Source organism: Macrotis lagotis, chromosome 3, assembly GCF_037893015.1.
Source record: "Macrotis lagotis isolate mMagLag1 chromosome 3, bilby.v1.9.chrom.fasta, whole genome shotgun sequence".
Taxonomy (NCBI): Eukaryota; Metazoa; Chordata; class Mammalia; order Peramelemorphia; family Peramelidae; genus Macrotis; species Macrotis lagotis.
In genome coordinates this window covers 255,421,290-255,447,381 of record NC_133660.1, presented here as the reverse complement: position 1 = coordinate 255,447,381, position 26,092 = coordinate 255,421,290, and the positions used below count along the sequence as shown (strand labels likewise).

The 26,092-nt window shown below is 35.9% G+C and overlaps 1 protein-coding gene and 1 long non-coding RNA gene across 4 annotated transcripts in view; one reads left to right on the top strand and one right to left on the bottom strand.

Moving 5' to 3' along the window:
• LOC141518422 (uncharacterized) overlaps positions 1-15,413 on the bottom strand; it is a 61,076-nt gene extending 45,663 nt beyond the window's left edge. The window contains exon 1 of the long non-coding RNA XR_012477193.1: positions 15,294-15,413. This is a non-coding gene — a long non-coding RNA (uncharacterized LOC141518422). The remainder of the gene's footprint in view (positions 1-15,293) is intronic.
• The window catches only part of DCDC1 (doublecortin domain containing 1), a 73,743-nt gene continuing 61,918 nt past the window's right edge, over positions 14,268-26,092 (top strand). The window contains exons 1-3 of one of the 3 annotated variants that reach the window (XM_074230420.1): positions 14,268-14,411; positions 17,888-18,024; positions 19,096-19,249. In XM_074230420.1, the coding sequence (XP_074086521.1) occupies positions 18,009-18,024; positions 19,096-19,249 (170 nt within the window). In that variant the 5' untranslated portion in view covers positions 14,268-14,411; positions 17,888-18,008. Of the gene's footprint in view, positions 14,412-15,497; positions 15,684-17,887; positions 18,025-19,095; positions 19,250-26,092 lie in introns of those variants that run through there. The other 2 variants (XM_074230419.1, XM_074230421.1) reach the window with 2 other exon arrangements.

The window sequence follows — 26,092 nt, the reverse complement described above, 5'->3', positions numbered from 1 at the left end:
CATAAAAGATACCATAAACCAGTTAGGAGAACAAGGAATAGTTTGCCTGTCAGATCTTTGGAAAGGGGAGGAGTTTATGATCAAAGAAGAGATAGGGAATATTATAAAATGCAAAATGAATAATTTTAATGATATTAAATTTTAAAAGGTTTTGCAGAAATAAAACCAATGCAGCCAAAATTAGAAGGGATGTAGTAAATTGGGAAACAATTTTAAAACTAGTTTTTTTCTGATAAAGGACTCATAAAATATTTAGAGACTAAGTCAAATTTGTAAGAATACAAATCATTAATTCCCCAATTGATTAAATGTCAAAGAACATGAACAGGCACTTCTAAGATAAAAAATGAAATCTATTTAATAGGAAAAAATGCTTCAAATCATTATTAGGGAAATGAAAATTTGATCAAATCTGAGATAGCACATCACGCCAATCAGATTGGCAAAGATATTAAAAAAAGGAAAATGATCAATGTTTTAGATGTTGTGGGAAAATTGGGACACTAATGCATTGTTGGTGGAGTTGTGAACTGATCCAACCAATCTGGAGAGCAGTTTGGAACTATGCCCAAAAAGGCACTAAAACTGCTCATACTCTTTGATCAGCAATATCACTAAGTCTGAATCCCAAGAAGAACATAAGAAAGTGTGAAAAATCCAACATTAATAGCAGTTCTTTTTGTAGTGGCAAAGAATTGGAAGTTGAGGGGATGGCCATCAATTGGGGAATAGCTGAATAAATTATGGTATATGAATGTGATCTATACTATTGTTCTATAAGAAATCATGAGTGGATGGACTTCAGAAAAGCCTGGAAAGAAACCTCCATGAACTAATACTGGGTGAAGTGAGTAGAACCAGAAGAACATTGTACACATTAATAGCAACAATATGTGATGATCAATTATGATGGACTTGCTCTTCTCAGCAGTACAATAATCAAACACAATTCTAAAGGATTGCGACAGAAAATACCATCCACATCCAGAGAAGGAACTATGGAGTCTGATCATAAACCAAAGCCATATTTTCAATTTTTAAAATTTGCTTTATGTTTCCCCCCTCATGGTTTATTTTTCTTTTTGTTCTGATTTTTCTTTAATAATATGATTAATATGGAAATATGTTTAGCATAGTTATACAAATATGATGTGTATTAAATTATTCTCTGTCCAGAGAGGGGAGAGGAAAGGGAGAGAGGGGAAAAAATATGGAACTCAAAATCTTACCAAAAAATGATCATTGAAAAGTAGCTGTTTTGAAATAAATGATATAAAAACATAAGATCAATAGATATAAAAATTTTAAAATATTAATACTTTCAATAATTATATAGCCAAGGGACCATTTCAGTTATTTCATCCTTGATGACATTATTTATCTGTATTTTGTCTTCTATTTAAGTTGGGCCATAAAATCATGTAGGGACCAACAGACCAAGCCAGTGTGAACATTTCAGAGTTGAAGATCCCTTTTAGAATAAGCATACTTACATGAGATGATTTCATTCATTACAAGATCATACATTTCTGTAGGATACACTAGACAAGTACTTTCTTTGCCCATGTTATAAATGTGATAGAGAAGCTGTACCCCTTCCCCCACCTCATTTTACAAGGAGATAAACTGAAATTGTTTAGAGAGGAAAAAAATGACATCCTGCAAGTCACAATCCTAGTAAGAAGAATTGAAACTCAACTCAGCGCTCTTTTTACTATATCACTCAACTCCCTAGAGGAATTTAATGGTGGGGAAGGGAAAAAGCATTCTTTAAGCACCTATTATAAGCCTGTCACTATGCTAAATGCTTTGCAAATATTATTGCATTTGCTATAATAATTTAATGGTGGGTATTTAAGTTTAATGTAAAAACTTTCTCCTGTGATATACATTATTCACCAGCTATAAGCAAAATAAAATGGATTTATAGGAAAAATTACATATGTTAATATAGAATAGTAATTTACTGTAGGTATATGATGACCTAAACTCTCTTCTTATTACTTTTCTTAATGTACTGAGAAGAAATATTTTCCTCTTATAATTAAAATAATAAATTACCTCATTGTATGAAATTACCATAAATTCAGAGTCAGAGAACCTGGGTTTGAATTCTAAATTTGTTACTTGCCCTCTGTATGACTTTGGACAAATCACTTAATTTTTCTGCATTTATTTCTTCACTTGTAAAATGAGATTACCTTATTTTTAAGGCTCTAGCTACTGGCTCAAAAATCCTATTATCTTTATAGGACTTTATAGTTAAAAAAATTGAAAATCATTGGAATTTACCTTAGTATTTTAATTCAGCCAAGTTTCTAGGGAAGTGGAGAGTATGATGGAGACTTTTTGAAACCAGTTTCTGCTTGGATAGAGCTAGTCTAGAAATTGGACATGTCCCTTTTAGAACTATAAAAATGATTCCAGGATCCAGGATTACTCAAAAGGTAAACAACCAATATAGAAATATGATTGAAGCTTAGATATCTTGATGAAAATGAGATCAGCTTTTTTATAAGGACAGATTTCTCCACCATAATGATGTTTGCAGCATGGACATGTTAATCACTCAACAAATATTAATTATATTTATGCACTAAATAGAGGGGATACAAAGTAAGACCACAGCATGGCCCAACACCTTCCTTTACTTGAGCTAATCTTAAAATTGAGTAGTTGGAAGGCAAACAACTGGTGTGACCTTTCTCTGTTTCTTATGTTTTGTTGTTGTTCAGTCATCCCTATTTCTTTGTGACCCCATTTTTTACTTTTCTTGGAAATGATATTGGAGTGGTTTGCCATTTCCTTCTCCAGATTATTTTACAGATGGGGAAACTGAGGCAAGGTTAATGACTTGTCTAGGGTTACACCACTAGTACTTTGAACTCAGCAAGATGAGTATGCTTCCAAGCTTAGTGCTCTATTCATGGTGAACTCTAACCTCCTTTTCTAATTTTTAGCTTATTATTTATTATAGTACATATTAAAAGTTAATTTTATATAATACAGTAAATCATCATAAGCATCATGTCATCTCTCAATCACTAAGTCTTAAAGTTAGAAGAACACTCAGGCTATTTAGTCCATTGTCTGACTGAGAATCTATACCATCATCAACACGTGGCTACCTAACCTTCTCTCCATCTCAGGTGAGGGACAAATACATAATTCAGAGCAGGTCATTCTCCTTTTGACCAATTCTGTTAAGAAGTTTGTACTTACATTAAGCTGAAATATGCCTCTCTGCAATTTCTCTCATTGTGCCATCTAGGAAGAGGAGTGGGAAGTAGGCAGAAATAGCATCATCCTTCCTACAAGTGACATCCTTTCAAATATATGAAGATACCCTGTTCTAAAAGTCATATATATACATATATATACATATATATATATATGTATATATATATATATATATGTATATATATGTATATATATGTCATCCTGCCCATGAGTCATGAGATGGGCAACTTTCTTCATCATTGTTCCTTTATAATAATAATTGATTAAATTCTTTAGACTTTTAAAATTGTCTATTTTCAAAATGGTGATGATACAGTATTTAACATTCTTTGGTTCTGATCACCTAACTGTACTTTTATAAGTCTTTCTATGTTGCTCTGAAGCTATCTCCTTTATTTCTTAGTGCAGAATCATATTTCATTAGATTCATATACCACTATTTGTTCCAACATACCTCAATTGATGGACATACCTTTCATTTGCAATTTTTTATCACAACAGAAAGAACTACTTTTCTTCTTTATGTGCATCCTTTTCCTCTTTATCTGATCTTTTTCTGGCCATAGATCTATTAAAAAGACTCCCTCATTTAGCTAAATTTATGGATAGTTTAGTAACTCTGGGGAGCTAGCTCCAAACTGCTTTCTAGGAAGGTTCGACTAATTCACCGCTCCACCAACAATGTATGAGTGTACCACCTTTCTCTCACTTTTTTGGTCAGCTTTCCAATCTGATGGGTATGGGACAGAACCCGAGTCTTTTTACTATAACTTTACATCCTTGAAGGTTATTCTAGCAGAATGCAAACACTATCAGGTCCTTGTAATGTGAAAAGCTTTAAGCATAGACCTAGCAACAAACAGTGTGTATCTATTGTTTGAGAACAAGCCTAAGAGGGCCCTGAAAGATGGGCCCTGGGCAAAAGTATTTTAATTATTTTTTTAGGCAAAGCAGCTCATTAAAATATGAAGGGGCCATGATCAGTTTTGGTGGAAATTATGCTTAGTCATTGATGAAATTTTGCATCTTTTGAGGTGTTAAAATCAGGACATAATTTCATATCAAATATCTTAGGGTAGGAATATTGTTATGATTAACATTTTTATAGACTTGCATCCCAAGGAACACTGGGGTCCATGAAACATAGTTTCATAAATGCTTTTAATATAAACAAATAATATAAAAACATAAAAAAGCTTTTATTTTTTTAAAAATAACTTTCATGAAAAAAGGGGGAAACACATATTGAATATAAGATTGAGAGAAATCACCTTGAGTTATTTTCATTACTTTGACAAAAGGATACCTAGATCATTGAAAATCTTTGATGTAAAGAATAAGTTAAATACATTGTTTCTCATATTATTAGGAGAGATGTTACCTCTTGACCTTTCTTTGGAGATTTTTAGAACATTTGAGGCAGCTGATAATAGTTTAATATCACTTTCTTCACATTGATTAAATACACTTCATACATCAGTGAACAATGAGTAACATTCAGTCAGGCTGTCCACTGAGCTGCCGGTAAAAGATGATAAAATAAAAAATTAATCTTCAAAGTAAAGTCAAGCCTGAAATTGAAATCTTTGACGCATACATTTCATAATTAGTTCATTCTGCTAGATAAAAAAAATGTTAAGCAAAGTGTCCTTAAAATATTCCATATCTTTTTTTTTTACATATAGGAAGTTAACAAAAAGTCCTTGGATTCTCTGCCTTTATACTCATTAAAATTCTACTTTAGATTTTATTTTAGAGTTTTAGAAAAGGGTTAATTAATATGCATATATTTAGGCAGGTCATTGTATTTTATAGTTTTGCTAGTTCTGACTGGTGCTTCAACCTAGATCACTGAACTGTGACTTGGCCAGGAATGGAGCTAGATAAATGTATAGATATTTTGAAAATTCAGATTAATTGAATTTGCCACCTATATGGTATCTAGATTTCATTATGTGGGAATTTTTAAATTCAAAATACACTTAACAGCAATTATTGCTTAATTGTGGAGAATGGATCATGGAGTCAGGATGACCCGAGTTCAAATCCAGCTTCAGACTAGCTTTATGATCCTGAATAAATGTTGAAGCACTATACCAAATTATCTTTATAAATCTAATGGTAGAGGCACAGAGTATCACAAAACACTAGGACAAAATACTGGGGTAAGGGGAGCAGATTGAAGCCAGAGATTTTAGCATTTGGGACACAGGAACTTGGGGGAAATCCCTTTAGTTAGGGGACCTGAGTGGGACCTACAGAGAGGAGGTCACCCTAGGTATATTCATTGAAGCACTGCCCACTGTCTCCAGAGAGCCAACTACTGTCAGACTGTCTTGATAAACTCAGTTATTTGTGTCTGCTGAAAGAATTCAAATCTAATTCTTTGGGATAAAGTTCATGGGTGTTATAAGCTTATCAGAGACTCACAGAGCTTGGAAGAGACCCCAGCAGTCATCAAGTTCCACCTGGACCAGAAAAGATTGTCTGCTACAGTGCCTCCCCCAAGTATGTGTGAAGATCTCCACTCATTCCACCTTCCCACAATTCTAATTGTTAAGAATTTTTCCCTTGCCTCAATCCTTCATTTGCCTCTTGTCCCTACTTTCTGATCTCTGGAACAAACTAGAAGAATTTCATTCCCTTTTTCATATGATGGGTCTTCAGATTATTGAGGATAACTCTGGGGTGTTCTGTGAGCCTATAGCCCAGTTGGGCAGACTCTTGTGCCGGGCTCTTTGTCTTCATCATCCCACTCAATACTTTGGGAATTTTTTTTTACTGCTTATAAACAGTTGATGTGTTTATGTGTCTATGTGTGTGTATGTACTTTTGTGAGTCAAGAAAGATATCAAAGAAAGTCACAGTTGAGATGATTGTGATGCTGGCATTTTTCCTATGGCCGTGATTGACAAACTTTCATTGGCCAAGGCTCTCGTCATCTTCAAGAACAGAATATCAAGTAATGTCATTTTTGAAATTATGGATTCCTCATGGCATCATTTTTACAAATTCAACATCAGTACGATTACGATTTGACACTTAAAAAAGCATAGGTCTAAGTATCTGACTTTTAAAAAGAAGTAGATGATTTGAGGTCTTGATTTGTGAAGACTTTGATGTTCTTAGCAGATCCATCAGTCAAATTTTGGTTCATTCATTTCATAAATGTTGACCCTGAATATAGAAGCTCTCACCTATAAAAATTATGAAATTCAGTAGAATCCTCTCCTTTCTGGAGAAGCAAATGTAGAAAAAATTATGACTAAATGCACCTGTCTTTTCCCAATCTAAAGTGCTTGTATGTGTGTGTGTATGAGTGTGTGTGTGTGAATGTTTTGCCAACGTCTATTAGAATGAATGAACTTTTCTCCCTTGAATACGTCCCCATTGTGACATTCCAAGTTATTAACATATTTTGTGCCTCATGTCCCACAATGAGATGAGTTTATTAGTCTTTAAAAATTTAAGTACCTACTAGGTGCCAAACACCATGCTAATTGTTTGGAACTGAAAAAAAGGAAAAAGATAGTCACTACTCTCAAGGAACTCATAATCATTTCTGCTATTCAGCACTAGAGATAGGCAAATCCAAATTAATTTTCATCTTGATAGCCTTTACTGAGACTTTCTGTAGTTTTGTTTTTGATCGAGTTTTGGAGGTTTCATTTAGACGGCTAGGTCACATAGTGGGGATTGATGCTGGACCCAAACTCGGGAAGCCCTGAGTTCAAATCCTGCTTCTGAAACTTACTGAATGATCCTAGGCAAGTGACTCATTTCTCCATGTTAGAATTTCCTCATCTATAAAATGGGAGTGAAAATAATAGCAGCAACATCATAGTTGTAAGGATCAAATGAGATAACATATGTGCAGTACTTTGCAAACTTTACATGTAAATGCCAGCTATTACCACCCCAAATTTTTTAGTGGTGTCATAAAACTGGCTGGAAAATTGCATGGTGAGTTTGTGAGAAATTGCAATTTCTAAACAAGAATTTTCTCCCTTTGGAATTTTGTGTATAGTCACAGGTGAACTATGTTATTTTGGTTTTGTTTTCTGTGGAAAATAAATTTTGTCAAATAAAGGTAAAAATATCATAGGCAGGTAAGGGGGTGGTGATATGTAAAATTCCTCTTGGAAATAAATATAGGGGTGTGTGTGTGTGTGTGTGTGTGTGTGTGTGTGTGTGTGTGTGTGTGTGTGTAATTGAGGAATGTGCAACCTTTTACATACAGAGAGAAAGGATAGCCTGGAATAGAAGCAATAACTGGAGAATGTAAACCTCCATCCTTGGAGGTTTGGCACCTAGTAGGTACTTAGCTGTTACCCAGAACAGAAAACAGACTCAGAAACGAGTTGCCACCTCTCCTCTCTGGGTCTCCATTTCCAATCTCCCAGGGTTATGGTGAAGATCAAATGAAATGATTTGTGCAAAACACTTTGTCCACCTTACCCCACTAGGTAAAAGCAAGCTATTCTATTATTATTTATTCATTATTTCATTATTATTGATTATTATGTGATTATAATTATTATTATTAATTACAATTAAGAAAGACCATGTATTCAGTAGAAATCAGAGGACTGGCTTTAGAGTTTAGAAGTTTAGAATACTAACTCTGACACAGACTAGCTGTGTGACTGTGGCAAGTCACTTAATTTTGTGGTGTCTTGGGTCTAATCAAGACTAACATACATACACACATATACACATACACATACACACACAAACACATAATTACCAGTATGAATCAATATTCTCATCTAGGAGCTCAGTACAGCAATGAAATCACAGCTTTGTCATTTAAATGCAATCACACACACACAAACACACACACACACACACACACACATACAAAGTTGCCAATGTACCTCAATGATCTGCTAGAATTTCCATACAGCAATGATATAACAGCATTGCCACCCTCTAAATACACACACACACACACACACACACACACACACACACACAGAATTACCAGTATGAATCATTAATCTCATCTAGGATTTCACTACAGCAATGAAATCATAGCTTATTTAAACAATCACACATATTATATATACATGCATACATACATACATACATAGTTACCTGTGTGCAGCAATGATCTGCTAGGATTTTCATACAGCAAAGGAATAATAGCATTGTCACTCTTTAAGTACACACACACACACACACACACACACACACACACACACAGAAATGATAGAGTTGGATGAACCCTAAGATCTTTTCCAACTTTAACATTCTGTAATTATTTAAATGGATTTTGGTTCACATGGTTTACAGAAAAGAGTAGGGCTGTGGCAAGATTAGGATGTTGTCATGGGAGGACTAGGAAACAAAAATAAACTCAAACAATGCCCATGGACTTCCACACAATCATAAAGCATTAGAACTAGATTTAGTTATGATCAATGATCCCTATTTCTCTCCCATATCATTTTATAAGAAAATGGAGTTAAAGTACAATGGCAAGATCACTTGACTTGCAGCAAAGCCAAGACTAGAATCCAGTTCTTTTCATGATTAGTGAAAATTGAGGACCGTTTTCTCTTGGCATCAGGAGATGCCATAGAGACCTAGGTCCTTGATTGCATTATCTTTCTTCTCTCATGGATGGCCTCAGAAGAAGCACAAGTTCCTATGACTGAGAATAGAAAAGAGAGCAGAGATGAGAGTGTCAGAGGTCACAATCCCAGCAAGTTGGTAAATGAGACACTTTTTCCAGTCTTCATCAATTCTCAAAAATTCCCTCAAATTGGAATTTGGCACCAAAGGTAAAGGAGTTGCATCTGTCTCCAGAGGCTAAGGCAATCAGTAGCCCAACAAAGTTAGAGTCTTATGAATGAATAGCATGAAATATTTAACCCCAAGTACCTTGTACCAGTTCTTTCATTGAGCCATTGACTTGTGCTCTGAGATCACGCCACCTTCCCTTGCAGCTGCTGCAGTCTTTGTCCATCACTCTACATCAGCTTTCTACAGAAGACCTCAACTCTGCCTACTCGCTATCAAAGCCTGTTCTGCTTGGGCTAGAAGCATACTCTGCTTTGAGTGGAGAATAGCATGCTCAGTTATAGAAGTACCAGTATGTCTATGGGATTGCACCGGATCTGAAGGAAGGGAAACTGCATCCAACTGGGCCCAGTCCTGTCCCTGAGGCTAGTGAAAAACATATTTCTCAAATATATGGAGGAGGCCGAAACTTCTTTTTTTGCTCTAGCACCAAGTAATCTCATGAAAGGGGGAATGAATCAGAGAATTGGTTATAAGGAATATAAAGGGAAAAAAAGACAAAACTATCACAGATCTTTAGAGGAAGAACCTTTAGTTTACAAAAAAAGGAACACAATCAAATAAATCCATAGAATAGATAATAAAGCATGATATGGATTCCAAATGGTTAAAAAATTACAATCTTGAAATAAACTAAAAAAGGAAACAAATGGCAGAATCTGTGACTTACAAGAGGAGAAATAATTAGCAGAAAAGAAAAACTACAACTTCTAGATATAGAAAACAAAACTCTTATCAAAATCTGTTTCCAGAAATCATTGTTTCAGACCTGGAAGAAATCTTAGTAGTCATATATATTCAAACCTCATCATTTTATTTATGAGGATGCTTAAAGACCCAAAAGGTTAATTAATATGCCCAAAGTCACACAAAGTGGCAGCCAGGATATTACCCCCAGACCAATTATTTCTTTTGGTTTTTGAGACGAAAACACTGCCAAAAATTATCTCTATTTATAGAAGAATGATTTAGAGACACGATGCTTTTCTTTACAAATAGATGTAGAACAGAAACTGTCCACTTTTTAAAAACTCTTCACATATTTATCTTCTAGATTTCCACCCTCCACTATTACAATTCTCCCAACGGACTATATTACAGTCGTTTTTCTACTTCACTCTCCAAATGAGAATCTATCATTTCTTCATCATGTATGGCCTTGGCTTTCCTGGAAAGTCTTTTGGGGCACAAGTCAAGAGACAGTTTTTAAGAACAACAATTGAAGAAACACACACACACACACACACACACACACACACACACACACACACACAAAGATTTTCTCCCCCTAGTGTGAATCTGTGCATAGTTCATTCATCACTGCATCATTTCACTTCATCTTCTCTTTTAATAGATGAAGACTCCAAGACCTAAAGAGAAGTGACTTAGTGTTGTTCATAAGAATAAATTCCAAACCTGAAAATGTTTTGGAAGAAAAGTTATTGGGTTATTTGGTAGGGGAAAGGAGGTGTCACTCCCTCTCCCCAGGTTCTGGAAGGATTTTTATACAGGATTTTGGCAAAGGTCACACATACATCACACTTCAATTAAGTAATTTCACAGAGAGGACAACTTGAAAACAAGGTAGATAGGAATTTGCATAAAGACATTAAAATTTGGGTGAGTGCAAAACACAAGGTAATGCACAGTGAAAACTTGGGTGAACTCAAAATAAGAATACTTTCAGTGAATCTAGGACCTAGGGGAAACCCAAAATATTTTATAGTATCTCCAATTTTCTTAAAAATTCCTGGGGCCAGGGAACATTCTAGGTGGGATCACATAAAGCTGGATTTAAATAGTACAATTTTTCTAAAATTAATCATTTTCTGAATTTGAATCTGAGTCTTCTTTTTTCCCAATTCAGGCTTATTCTTCTCCAAACCACCTTGGTTTTTTGCATCTTTTTTTAAAAAATATTTTATTTGTTTTCCAATTCTATACAATAGCAGTTTCTAACTATCATTTTTGATAAGGTTTTGAATTTTACACTTTTCCCCCACCCTCCTTCTTTCCCCTCACCCCCCCAGAAGGCAGTCTGATAATCATTTCCTTGTTTCCATGCTACACATGGAGCAAAATTGAATGTGTTGAGGGAGAAGTCACATCCTTAAGGAGAAAATAAAATATTAGAGATAGCAAAATTATGTAGTACATAAAACACCCTTTTTAAAAAAAAATTGAAGGTAATAGACTTTGGTCTTTGTTTAAACTCCACAATTCTTTTTCTGGATACAGATGGTATTCTGTTTTTTTTTTTTTTTTTGCATCTCTTTTACCAGGTGTATGGAAGCCCTACACTAACCTTCTGCAGCCCTGAGGCTGTTCACTGGAAGAGGGATGATTATCTTCTACTTGAAAGACCTGGAGAGGGATGAACAGCTAAAGAAAAGAATTTGGAAAAGAAAATATTCGGAAACCTTAATGCCATTAAAATTAAAGCATCGTGGTACTATCACTTTTTATATTAAACCAGGTTGTAATATAATCTCACCCTAATGTTGCTGGGACTGAGGGGGAAAGTTTTCAACTAGTAGGAATCTGCCCATCTCTGGAAGAAGGGTCATTTCATTTGACTTTCAATAAAACATTGCTTTTCCATTCAATGGGAAATAAGTATTAACACAGTTTCTATGAGAATGGTCAACACTCTCAATCTAATAGTGTGAGTTTATTTTGAGTACCTGGAAGAACCTTTCCTTTCCCTGTCTGCTTAAATGGTCCCTGCAATTCCTTTAATATACATACAGAGCTTTTAATTAGACAGATGAAAGTTTAAATGCAGGCTCCCTTTTGAGAAAGGGAAAATTTTCGCTTAAATTTTCACCAAAAAAGAATGGCTAATATCCCATGCCAGAGTCATGTCAACAGTCCAGGACTTCAACTCTCCTTGCTTTGGCCTTTGCAATAACCTACTAGCTGGTCTCTCAGACTCCAGATTCTCCCCTTTCCAGTGCATCTACTGCAGTTTTCAAAATAATATTTTTAATACACAGGTTTTCATCTACCAAAAATCCCTCTAATCTCCTTTGACTCCAGTCTACGGTTGAGTTGGGTTTTGTTTCATGCAGCCCCCCTCACAATTCTGTGTTTTATTCAAACCTAGCTGTACCTCACTTTTGCCATATACTAGAGTACATGTTTGTTATTCTAGGTCATCACACTGCCCTTACCTGTGCCTGGAATAGATTCTCTCATCTCAATTTGCCAACATTCTTCTCATCATTAAGACCCAACTCAGGTGGCATCTCCTTTGGGTCATCTCTTGACTGAAAGTGACTCTCAGATTTTCTGAATGTATTTGCCTGGATCTTTCCTTAACTTCTTTGTAATATGACCCTAGATTAGGCTTATGGAACCATAGTATCACAATATTTCACAGATGGAAGAAGTCTCAAAGCATGTACCCTTCTCAAAAGGGTATACCTAGATTCAAGGTGTATTTTGGGAACTAACAGTAATACTTCTTGCTATTTTTAAAGACCTAATAATACATATTTATCCAAGCAAAAATCATTAAATTAAAATAGAACAGCAATATAAATAACCTCTGGTACATACACGGTCACAAAATCTCCCATGAATTTTCTTGCTTGAAAAGGAATGTTTTTGGTGAATTCGCATGGCTGTGTGACACTTGTGGAAAATAGATGTCTTAACTATACCCACAAAACTTCTATAATCATCTCCTGGGCTGTCTTTTCAGTTGTGCTGCCATCTTCCATTCCTCTCCTCAGTTATAGTTGTTCTCAAGTCTTCTTTCCACATAAGAATAGCCAGATATCTTGTAAGAAAATCCACAAATCTGTTTTACCCCTTGTGAGTTAGCTTCAACAAAAGTCAGTCCTTGGGACATCTAGGTGGTGCAGTGGTTGGAACACCGGCTCTGGAGTCAGAAGGACCTGAATTCAAATTCAGCCTCAGATACTTAAAAATTGACTAGCTGTGTGACCTTGGGCAAGGCACCTAAACCCATTACCTTATAAAACAAACAAACAAGCCAGCCCTTAAGTGGTCAAATCTCCTTTTTCTGTTTTTTTTTTTTGTATTTTTCTTAATGATTATTCACTTAAGTTTCCTAGTTATTAGAGAAGAGTTGAGAAAATTCTTTGCAATTCTCATCTTGCCTTTGGCAACTAGTCCTAGAAATAAAGATAACTTATGAGCAGGAGTTCTTAATCTTTTGTGGGTGTGTAAATAGCCTTCTTGGTCAGTCTAGAGAAACCTAGGGAACCCTTTTAAGAATATTTTTAAATGTATAAAGTAAAATGCACAGTATTTCAAAGGAAGCCAATTATATTGAAATAAAGATATAATTTTTCCATCCAAGTTCACCTGAAAAGATGTCCTGAAATCTCTCCACTGATCCCGGTCTTTAGACCCTGTTTTAGAGTCTCACTCTATCAATATGACAGGATGAAATGAAACTGAAGACCTTTGACTGCAGTGAACCAGCCTTCCTGCCCAGAAATCTCTCCTTCCTCCTTCCTTTAAGTCTTAGCTAAAATCCTATCTTTTACCAAAAAACCTTTCTCAACCTCCCCTAATCTTAGTGCTTTTCTTCTCAAATTACCCCCAATATATCCTTCATATATCTTGTTTGTACATAATTCTTTGCCTGATTTTGGACTGTGAGATCCTTGATGGAAGGGGCTATACTTTATTTTCTTTGTACCCCCAGCCCTTAATTCAATGCCTAAGCCATGTTAGACATTGAATAAATGCTAGTTGATTGACCAATTGATCGAATGACCCAGTCTTAATATTCTCACTAATAAGGAGGAGGAGGAGGAGGAGGAGGAGGAGGAGACAAAGAAGATGAAGAAGACGAAGAAGATGAAGATGAAGAAGATGAAGAAAAAGAAGATGAAGAAGAAGAAGAAGAAGAAGAAGAAGAAGAAGAAGAAGAAAGAAGAAAGCAAACAGTGACTGTTGACTGTACAACCTGTACAACCATAAGAGGGTCTTTTGATAAAATCTGCAATGAAGAGGAAACCAGGCACAAAGTTCCAACCATGATCAATTTATTAGCAAGGCTAGTACTGGCCAATAAAAGAGATCAGTGACCTCCCTTTAGTCAGAGAAACATATGATAGTAAGCCCAGCTTTTTATGTACTTGGTTACATAAGGTCCAGTGATGCAAACTAAACTAAGACCGTGATTGGCCTATATCAGAGGTCAAGGTTGGCTTACATTTGGTCTGACTCACACATGATCTATAGTCATAGGGAAAACACAATGTTGATTAACATCTTCTGGAAAGTCCTGTGTTGGCACCCTAAACATCAGAGAGTTCCAGCATTAGGCTTTTGACCAGGCAGAACCAGATAACCACATCAACTCATCCTTTCTCTTCTCTTCTAAGGTAAGATAGATTGAGACCAGAAAATGAGGAAGTTAAATTCTTAATAATTTTTAAGTTCTATAAAATTAAATTTAGTTACAATTCTCCATTAATAATTACTATAATAAATAGGGCATTAGTTTTCAATTTCACAGAGGTAGACTCCCAGAATTACTTGAAGTCCCTCCCTATAGGATGATTTTCTGTCTTTCTGTCTTTCCCTTCCCTCCTCCCCAAACTCTTTACATGGGGTGGTCAGTGATGGAGACAGGACAGGTAGTATTTTTGCTCTCTCTCTCTCTCTCTCTCTCTCTCTCTCTCTCTCTCTCACTCTCTCTCTCTCTCTCTCTCTCTCTCTCTCTCTCTCTCTCTCTCTCTCTCTCTCTCTCTCTCTCTCTCTCTCTCTCTCTCTCTCTCTCCCCAACTTCTTGCTGTGTTTTCTATCCCTGTAGTATAGCCACCTAATTCATCATCCTCCCTCTCATCTCTTGATTTCTCTTCATATTTAGGACTCTCCTCCAGTGGATTATTCCTCCCTGGTTGCCATTGCCACTCTCTAGATCATCTTTTCCCCTTCCCTTTCCCTCTTAGTCTTCAGTTTCTGAGACATAACTTTTACCAAATAACCCTTCATGGGAGAATGCTATGCTATTTTTCTTCAGTCCCTCAAATGGGAGAGGGAGGATTAATAAGGATCAAATCCCAACTTTATACTTTTTTGAGACCATGTTGAATGCTCAAAATAGGTTAGAAGATACTTGAAAACAAGACCTGTCATTTATTGCTTAGCCCAATGTTTTACCCATACTAAGAAATTAATTGAATTGAGTTTATTTGAGTAAAATGAAACTGAACTGGAAATTAGTCTACCCACATTCTGGTCCCAGTTTTGTCACCAATTACCTGTGTGACCGCAGGCAAACCCCTTCCCTTCTGGGCTTTGATTTCCACTGCTCTAAAATGATGGTTTTGGGTCTAGGTAGTTAACTAAGGTCCCTTGCAGTTCTTCCAGGGGCCGGTCCATTGTTCTGAGGTCACTCCCAACTCTAACATTCTATGTTCTCTATTGTTCTTAGGCCCCTCCCAACTCTTATATTCTATGCTGTTTTCTAGATCTCTCCATGCTAAACTTTTCACCTCTAACATCATGAGTCTTTTTAGAGATCTCTATATATAACATTGGCTGGCTAAGTCCCTGAGGAGAAAAAAGGTACAGAAAGAGGAAAGTGGATCTCCAACTACTTCCAATTCAACTCAGTTCAGTTCAGTTCAACAAGTATTTGTTGTGGCAAGGTATTGTCTCTGACAATGGACAAAGAAGAAAGGAAAAAACAAACCCTGTCCTCAAGGAATTCTCATTGTACCAAAGAGATCCAATGCATATTTAAGTAAATATAAGGGGGAAGGAGGGCTACAAGCACCTTGGGCTGTGACTCTACATCTAACCCTGGTTTGGGTTTGGGTCAAATCTTTATGTTTTCCCTTCCTATCTCTTATAGTAAAAACAAATAATCTTTCACTAATCCCCAAAGTGAAGGAAATGTTCTGCTTTCAATGTTCAGATTCACTTGATTCCTTCTCTTCTGGAGTGATTCAAAACAAGTATATTTTGACTACACTAGGTCCAATCCTGTTTCTGAGAACTCTGAGGCAGTTTAGCCCAGTGAGTACTCTATTTGCAGTCAATGGACCCGAGTTTGAACACTGATTCGAAAACTACTAGCTTTATAACCAAGTCATTTGACCTTTCTGGGTTTCTGTTTTTCCTTTCCTTTAAATTGAGGGAATTGGGCTAGATGAAACCTAAGATTCCCTCCAACTCAAATCCTATGATTATGATGCCAGAAAACTCAGCTTTGTTCAATGATACGCAGAGTTATTGGGAGTAGTGCTTCTTTAATACTGGAGCTATATAAGAATGGATTTATATTTGTATTTCATGATATTAAAATGCATAGATTTTCATATAGTTATATGTAAAAAACTTCACCTACTATAGAAGATATTGAAAAGTTTTCTATATTCTTATTTATTGAAGACTGTTACTATAACAAACTCTTTTGTCAAATAGAAGCCAAACGTTTTGCATTTTAAGTTCCATCCAGTAAGCATTCAGTGTCTACTATGTGTCAGACTCTCCTAGGAAGCATATTTTTCTTTTAACATAAACATATCCCAACCCAAGGGAACTTTATTTCCAACTCTATTTGGGAAAAGAAAATGTTGAAAGAAAGGATCTAATGGCCCAAGAGGGCTGGGATCTTGAACCTGATGGTGGAAAGAAGATAAATCTTATTTTCTGGCTTTCTCTGCCAATGAACTTTGCATTAAAATGAACAGAACAAGGATCTCTAAATAGGCCTTTTTTCCCCAAGATAAGAAAGGAGATTGATGTTGATAATGACGATGTACTAATTTACCCTTGATGGACTAAAGTCATGTCAGACTAAATATACTTTCTCTTCTGATAACCAGATCTGTAGATCTGGAAAATGCTATATTATAGTTTGACTTGGCAGTGACTGTTGTTGTTCAGTCATTTCAGTGGTGTATGATTCTTTGTGGTCCCATTTGAGATTTTCTTGACAAAGATGATGGAGTCCTTTCCTATTTCCTTCTCCAGCTCTTTTTACAGATGAGAACACTGAGGTAAAGAGGATTAAGTGACTTGCCTAGGGTCACACAACTTTTAAGGGTCTTAAGCCTAGCATTGAAATGAAAATTCCCTGACTCTTGGTCCAGCCTTCAATATATCCACTGTGATATGTTTCTATATATTTTAGTAAAATATTTGATAAAATTTCTATTGTAAGAAGATGGAGACCAAGATAATTATACATCTTGGATAGACTGCCTCTTTTCAACTCTGTCCATGGGGAATGAGAAGAATTAATCTAAATACCCTTTCATGTCAACCCTTCAGATCTTTGAAGAAAACTATAAGGCCCTATACTTCTCTGAGTACATGTGTACTAGCCAACCAGTGAACTGAATGGTCAGATCCATAGTAGAATAATTAACAATTACATGTCATTTTGAAAAGAGGTCTCCTTTCTCCTGCCTTGGGAATTTGTATTTGACTCATTTGTACATCAACAATGTGATCTCACACTCAAAAACCTAAAAGAATTTTTTTTACTAAATTAAGAAATGACCAGGGTCAGAAAGCTACCTTATGTCCTTGTTTTGTCCTGATCAGACTACAACAAGAATATTGTGCACAGTTTGGAGTTCATGTTTTAGGAAGGACAATGATGAATGGAAAAGTAACCAAAACAGAAATGAAACCATAGACCTCAAATTTATACTCAATGAAGAGTAGTTGAGTGGAAAAAATGTTTTTAGCCTAGAAAATAAGAAAAGGAGGAAAAGGAGGGAGGAAGAGGGGAGGAAAAGAAAGAAAGGCAAAAGGAAGGAGGAGAAAGAAGGGGAAGACATGTAGAACAAGTCACCTATCCTTGTACCTAATGCAGACCAACTCACTGTTTCTTTTACAGGTATATGTGTCTGAAAAATAGCAGATCAACTCTGAAGTGACCATCACTGAACACACAAAAAAGCAAATCCTCCTCAATTGTTTCATCCTCAGTTATTTCCAGAATCCAGACTTTTTAAACCATGTACAAGACAGAATGTAAGCAGAAGAGTCATTTCACTTAATGCATAAAAGGCATTCATAACTCAGGGAAAAGTTGGCATCCAGATGTTTTTTAGGCTTTATTTATAGTAAATTGTTTTAATTTTATTTTCTGTTCAGATACTTAGTGGGAATGGCAGACCCGCCAGTATCCTGATTTCAACTCCATGTGCTTTTCAGAACATTTTATAGGCTTGGCAATTAAAAAAAAAATTATGTGATTTTCTTTTTTCCTTTTTTTAAAGTTCATTCAGTATTTTATTTTTCCTAGTACATGTAAAAATAATTTCAACATTTGTTTTTAACATTTGAGTTTAAAATTCTTTCCTTCCCTCCCTCCTTACATCTCCCAGCATTGGGAAGGCAACTAATTTGATACAGGATATATAAACAAAACATTTCCATAATAGTCATGTTATGAAAGAAAATCTAGACCAAAACCCTCAAGAAAAATAGTTTAAAAAAGTATACTTCAATTTGTATTCAGATGCCATTAATTCTTCCTCTGAGGATGGATAACACTTCACATCATAAGTCCTTCAGAATTGCAGTGGATCATTGTATTGCTAAGAATATAGTATTGCCACGTTAGATAAACTTTTTGCTTATTCTTTATACTTATGTCTGGGTTGGGAAGATTCTGGTCCTTCCATTCTAAGTATGGTGTAACAGATGGTGATACAGGAAATCCATATTTAATACAAGGAAACCCACTGGAATACTCAGAATGGAAAAGAATTAATCATAAACTTATTCTGAGAATAATGATAGGTGTAACTATAACACTCAGGCTTGTTTAAAAGAAAAGTAGTAATCTCAAGTAAATTTTTAAAAGCTAACTACTTTGTTGTCCTTGTTTTTTTAAACAAAACATTAAAGAAACAGTCACCAAACAAATATAAAAGGTTCTCAATAAATACACAATTCCTTTTGTCTATGTTGGAAATCTTAAATATGAGGATCCTATTTTTTTCCTCACATTCCCCAGTTCTTTTTCTAATATCATGATTAACTCATTAACATCCTCAGGTACCAGATCCTTTCAATCATCTTTTTTTTTTTGCTCAGCTCTGATTTTAGGACCCCATGGTGCTGTTGTGGCTGGAGCAAGGGTGGTTGTAAGTAAATCTGAAATTTGGAAAGAAGAAGAATCACTTAAGGACCTAAAGGAAAAACAGGAGGAAAAAATTGCTTCTAAAACTACTTCTTTTTCAGGAATTTTGTAAGTATCCAGTGTGGTCAAAGGAACTCAACTGGTTTTTCTTGAGAGAGAGGGGAAGGGGTAATTTTGCTCATCACATTTAATTAGTTTTCTAAGAGAAAATCTTAAAAATATTCTAGATGTGTTAGAATTTTAACATCAGATGAAATTATAAAATTGTTCAAAATCTGACTAGTTTGGATAATGAAACTGGACATGGACTTAAAAAAAAACCCAGTAGGATTTGTCTGTATTAAGTCATCCTTTCAGGAATTTATAGAATCATAGACCTGGAAAGAGTTTGAGAAATTATGGTATTCAGATCCTTCTTTTATTAGATGAGAAGACTGGGTTTCATTGAGGTGAAGTGACTTCTTTAAAGGTACATTTCTGGAAGTTCTAAACTTTTTCACTAAAGTCTTTGACTCTTAAGTTCCATTAACTTTCTATAATACCACAGTTAGTTTCATTTTTTTCCTTCCAATGTTCACTTATGACAACTGTCTTGAAAACTGGGTTTTGTCTGTGTGTGTGTGTGTGTGTGTATGTGTGTGTGTGTCTGTGTGTGTGTGTTCCTAAAGTGGGCATACCTATATAGTCCTTGGACAAATAAATCTTACAAAGTTAATACAACTGGTCACATCATTTAAGTTACATGGAAGTTCCATCTATATTTTGTTGGTCCCAAACTTATAGGGTCCAGTTTTTTTTTTAACCACAGTCCAAAAGGAAGTCAGATTTCCATGAAAATGTAAATGTCACATTGTGTATGGCTAATGTTTTTGCAATATGAAAACTTGACTTGTACCAAAGAAGATACCTTCTTGCTTGTTTGTCTAAGCCTATGTTTAAAAGTGAACTAGGGGCAGCTAGGTGACAGAGTGGAAAGAGCACCAGCCCTGGAGTTAGGAGGACCTGAATTCAAATCTATTCTCAGACATTTAATAATTACCTAGCTGTGTGACCTTGGGCAAGTCACATTAACCCCATTGCCTTAAATTTTTTTTAAAAAGCAAACTATTAACATCCCTAACTTCCTTTTCATATGCCATTTAATTTCACTTTTACTTAAAATATATATATATAGATATATATATATATATAGATATATATATATTCCCTTTCAATCTCTAAGTTATCTTCTACTTTAGTTTTTTTTGTTTTGTTTTGTTTTGTTTTTTGCAAGCCCATAGGGTTAAGTGACTTGCCCAAGGTCACATAGGTAGGTAATTATTAACATATGAGGCTGGATTTGGACTTAGGTCCACCTGACTCTAGGAATGGTGCTCCATCCACTGCATCATGTAGCTGCCACTTATCTTCCACTTTAAAAAACTATTGAAGGGGGCGGCTAGGTGGTGTAGTGGATAAAGTACAGACCCTGGAGTCAGGAGTACCTGGGTTCAAATCCGGTCTCAGACACTTAATAATTACCTAGCTGTGCGGCCTTGGGCAAGCCACTTAACACCGTTTGCCTTGCAAAAACCTAAAAAAGACTATTGAGAAGAGAGGCTAAATGAGGAGGAGAACTTGGTGAAAGATTCATTGTATTTTAGAGTTGGAAGAGATGATAGAGATTATTGACCTTCTCCTCAGTGGAAGCCCACTGAATAGTTTTAGAAGGTGTTCATTCAATCTCTAATCAAACACAACCAGAGATATGGTGTTTACTATCCCTACAAGGCAGCCATTTCCATTGCTGGGAAGTTCTTATCATGCTCAAGAACCACTTCAAAGAAGTTTTAGTTCTACCTCAGGATAATTTCCACCTACCTAGTCTTGCCCTTGATAGGTCTAGTCCCCTTTTCAAAAGCTGACATCTCATAGAGCTGAAGACAGCTACAAAATCTCTTCATGTCTTCTCATTGTCAGATTGAAGACATGTTAAAACAGTGGACTTTTAAGAGACTCTAACTCCAACCCCCTCATTTTAGAGATGAGATTCCAAGTTTTCTTCTTCGTACTCTAGGGTGATTTCTATACCATATAAACATTGCCTTATTTCCTCTCTAACCTCTTTGGTATTGTTGAATTCTTCCACCTTCCCTTGTTCTCTTCCCTCTTTTCTCCTGGATTTTAAGAACTCATTTGGTTCCTTTCCTACTTCTTGAATTGCTATTTTCTTCACCAGCTTCACTTCATCTTACTGATCCTTTAAGATGACTATTACCAAAGACTCTGCCTTCAATTCTCTTTCCATCTCTTTCTCTTGGTAATTGTATGCACTTTTCAGTCAAATCATCTTTTATCAAATGACTTTGATAATGACTTTCTCACTGGCTTTAAACCCACATCTATGACTGATCATAGGATAATTTCCTCTCGAAGTAAGACTGGCCATGAATGTGAAAATCCAACATATTCTTTCTTCCCTTTCCATAAAACCTTTCCTCCCTTATAATAGTGCAGTTTCCTTCACTGGTCCCACCTTGTCTCATGAGTACAAATCTTGATTGTTTTATCCCCTTCTTTTAGCTTTTGAAATCTAACTACTAAGCTCTGATGATTGTATCTCTCAAAATATTTCTTGAAACTGTCTTTCTTCTATTTCCACTGCTGCCATCTATCTGGACTAATTAAAATTAGTCTGCTAATAGCATTTCAGCCTTCTCTCTCTCTCTCTCTCTCTCTCTCTCTCTCTCTCTCTCTCTCTCTCTCTCTCTCTCTCCCTCCCTATTCTTTTTTCCTCCCAGCTGGTCTTTACACCACTATCAGATTTTTTCCTCCTTATGCAGAGATGCAGTCCTCCCAGATGTATTTCATTTCAGTCCAGAATTCAAGATCTATCACAGTTTGGACCAACCTTTTCAGATTTATTTATCATGCTTCTACTTCCCAGACTTGATGATCATCCCATAAGGGACAAGGGACTAACCCAAAATCCTCCCCTCTTCTCAGCTTTTCCATCTTCCCAAATCACACTCAACCTTGATCTCAAACTTGATTCCTTGCTCACATTCAATCCCACAAATCCAAACTGTTCCCAAGTCGTATCATTTCTATCTTCTCCATATCTTGCATATATGTCTCTTCTTAAATAATACAGTTACCATCTTGATGCAGGCCATATCCCTTTCTCCTGGAATACTACAATTAATGATGGTTCATAGGTCTCTCCCTTTCTCCCTTTCAAGGGGATCTTCCTAAAGTGTTGGTCATACCATCTCTCCCTCACATTCCAACACAATAAACTCAAGTGATTCTCTGTTAAGTTCATAATCAAAAATCAAATCCTCTCTTTGTCTTTAAAGTTTCTACTCAACCTGGTCCTTTCTTATTTTCCCATTGTTTTCATACTTTATTCTAATTCCCCTCAAATCTAGCATCAGTGACCTTTTAACTATTCCTCACACAGGAGGCTCTGTCCATTCCTTATTTTTTGACTATCCTCCATGCTTAGAATACTTTCCCTCTTCATTAACATCTCTAATTCCTCTGATTTTCTTCAAGCATCAGCTCAGATCTCATCTTCTATGGGAAGTCTTTCTAGTTCCTTCATCCCCTTCATCTCCTCCATTGTTATTCAGTCATTTTTCAATTATGTCTAACATATTATGATCCCATTTGGGGTTTTCTTGGCCAAGATAGTGGAGTAGTTTGCCATTTCCTTTTCCACCTCATTTAACAGATGAAGAACTGAGACAAAACAGGGTTAAATGACTTGCCCAGGGTCATATAAACAGTAAGTAAGATTTGAACTCAGGAAGATAAGTGTTTCTGACTCTAGGTCTGGTGCTCTCTGCACTTTGGTTTCCATACATATCTTCCATTAGTGCCTTCCTTCTGAGATTACTTTGCATTTTATCATATATATATATATATATATATATATATATATATATATGTATATGTATATGGCACACTCACAGTATATAAATACATATATACAAACATGTATGTGTAATCCATCTATCTTTTATGTATATAGCTGTTTGAATATTGTCATTAGAGTCTGAGCTCCTTGAAGGCAGAGACAATTTCTAATCCTTTTTTGAAATTCCAATGCTCAGCACTGTGCCTATTACAAGGGAAGCTCTTAATAAATGCTAGTCAAATAACATCATATTAGTAATAATAATAATAATAACAACCACTAGGATTTCTCTACAGCTTTAAGGTTTAGAAAGTTCTTTACAAATCTTAACTCACGGACCATCCCCAGCCTGCAGTCCCCTTTTATTATATCTTTGTTTGCTACCTCTCTGAATGAATTCCTCCTCACTATTTCAGTGCTCTCTGCTTCCCTTTTGTCTCCAGTCATCCTGTACTTTGTCTTTCATCAGATCCTATTTATACTTTGCACCAACCTCAGTATTTTTCAAGGCTTTTATTGTTTTTATTTTGGCTTGCTTTATAGCTATTTGTGGATATAACATTTCTCCCTACTAGAGTTTAATTTCCTTGAGAAAAACTTACTTTTGTATCTCTACTAAAACCCTGTCCAACATTCTGTAGATATTTCTTGGAGTTGAATTTGTTGAACAAGAAGCTAATATAAGACTTCCTCAGGATTTAGTGACTCTTGCCTAGAGATTTCTTTAACACCCTAGAAAAATGGACTGATTGGAATGTGATCATTGGAAAGGCAGAAATTAAGACTGGATTATACTTCTCAGCTCCCTTTGAGCTATAAGGCCTTCCGGCCAATAGAGATAGGCAGAACATGGAGCCAAGAAGAGTAGGATACTCACCAAGGTACCAGAATTCTCAGTGAAACAGTAAACATCTATTAAGCACCTAGCATTTATTTTCATAAATTATTTTAGCATCATAAATAATATTATTTATTAAGCACCATATTAGGGTTAGCCAGGGACCATGCTGAGCTCACACTCTCCATCCCCATTTCCCAGAAGTGAAGCTCCCAGAATGAACTCCATCACTTCATTAGTGACATATATCAGAGTCAAGATGGTTTTAAAGAACAGCCCAGAATTGACTCCCCTGGACTCTTTTTGTCTTCATTGCCCATCAGATACTGGTATAGCACGCTGCCTTATTAGCCACAAATTAAACCTCCAGGCTCTCCAGGAGAAGCTTGTCGGGCCCTTGCTTAATAAATTGAATTATGAATAAAAATGCTTGGATTCCATTTTCCTAGTTATGAAAATACATTGTATTCCTTTTGTGGTCATAGAAATGAGTCAGGTTTGATGTTGGGAAGCAAGGTCGCACTTTGAAGAGATTCCATTAGGTGGCACTGTTGTTTTCTTTAAGTAGAAGGGGACCCAATCCTGATGAAGCCTACACTATCCATCAGTTCAGGAAAGCAGTAATTGTCCTACGTTCTCTGTGTTATACTTTAAATAGACTAAGTTAGTTATACTGAGGCAGGGCTCCAGTGTAGACCTAAATCATTTGATCCTGAAGCAACTATCAAAGACCCTTTTAGTCAATCATAGGATGGAGGGCAAAGAGGAAACATTGAGGTCATCTTTTCCTCATTCTGCCCAAAAGGATCCCGAGCCCCAAAGCATTGTCCAAGGTCATTAAGGTCAGAAGTCTCAGACCTAGGATTTCAAAGAATATTGGACTTTCTTAGTCAATCCATGTCCCTCTCTGATATACCCAACAAATAGTCATCCATCTTCCACTCAAGGTCCTCCATGAGGGAGAGAATTCATACTGCATGTTGTCTCCCTTGTTTAATTGTGAGAACACTGATATTTTTTGCCTTTCATTACATCCTCTATCTCTTAGCATGTTAAATAAAGCTGAAAAGGTTGGTCCAAACTGTGATAGATATTGAATTCTGGACTGAATTGAAATACGTTTGGGAGGATTGTATCTCTGCATAAGAAGGAAAAATGTGACAGTGGTATAAAGACCAGCTTGGGGGGGGGGGGAAGAATAGGGAGAGAGAGTGGAGGTGAAATGCTATTAGCAGACTAATTTTAATTAGTCCAGATAGATGTCAGCAGTGGAAATAGAAGAAAGACGGTTTCAAGAAATATTTTGAGATACAATCAACAGAACTTAGTAGTTAGATATCAAAAACTAGAAGAAGGGGATAAAACAATAAAGATTTGTACTCATGAGACAAGGTGTATGGTGGAACCAGTGAAGGAAACTGTTGTCCATTTGACTTATTCAAATCCAAATTGTCTCTCTTTTACAGAGTTCCATTGTGTTTTCCGATTGTTCATAACTTCTTCCAGGAAACTTGTCTATGGGCACATGTAGGTTTGGGTTATTCATGTATCTTTGTCACTTTCTAGTCCCCTCTCCCCCACTATTATTTGTAGCTTCCATACACTATATTTATTTTAAATATGCATCATTTGCATGCGGTCTTCCTTAATAGGTTGTGTGCTCTTTGAGAGAAATGACTGTTTTTTTCTTTTTTTTTGTTGTTGTGGTGGTGGTGGTTAAGTTATTTCGGAGTTGATCCCATTGAAGGCTTTTCTTGGCAAAGATATTGGAGTGTTTAGCTATTTCTTTCTCATTTTATAAATGAGAAACTGAGACAAACAGGATTAAGTGACTTGCCCAGGACAGCTGAGGCTTGCTGACTGACCAAATCCCTATCTTGCCTTCATTACTTGCATCTCTATTTAATCCCCTTGAAGGCAGAGCCTTTGGCTTGTTGGCTTTCACTCCCAAATAGGATACAAATTGATCCACTATCTTTTGTCTCCACTCTTGGGCTGTTTGTTTTCTTCAAATCCATCAGCAGCCAGGGTTCTGCTTTTCCTCTCCTTTGATATTTCAAATGGAGTATTTCTCCCTCACAAGGCCTTATATATTGTATACTTAGATGATTTGATGTATGAGCATCAGGGCTAGAAAAAGAAGACAAAATAAAACAAGAAAAAAGATTCCTCATTTCCTCCTATTGATAAAGTAGAATATTCTCCAGGAATA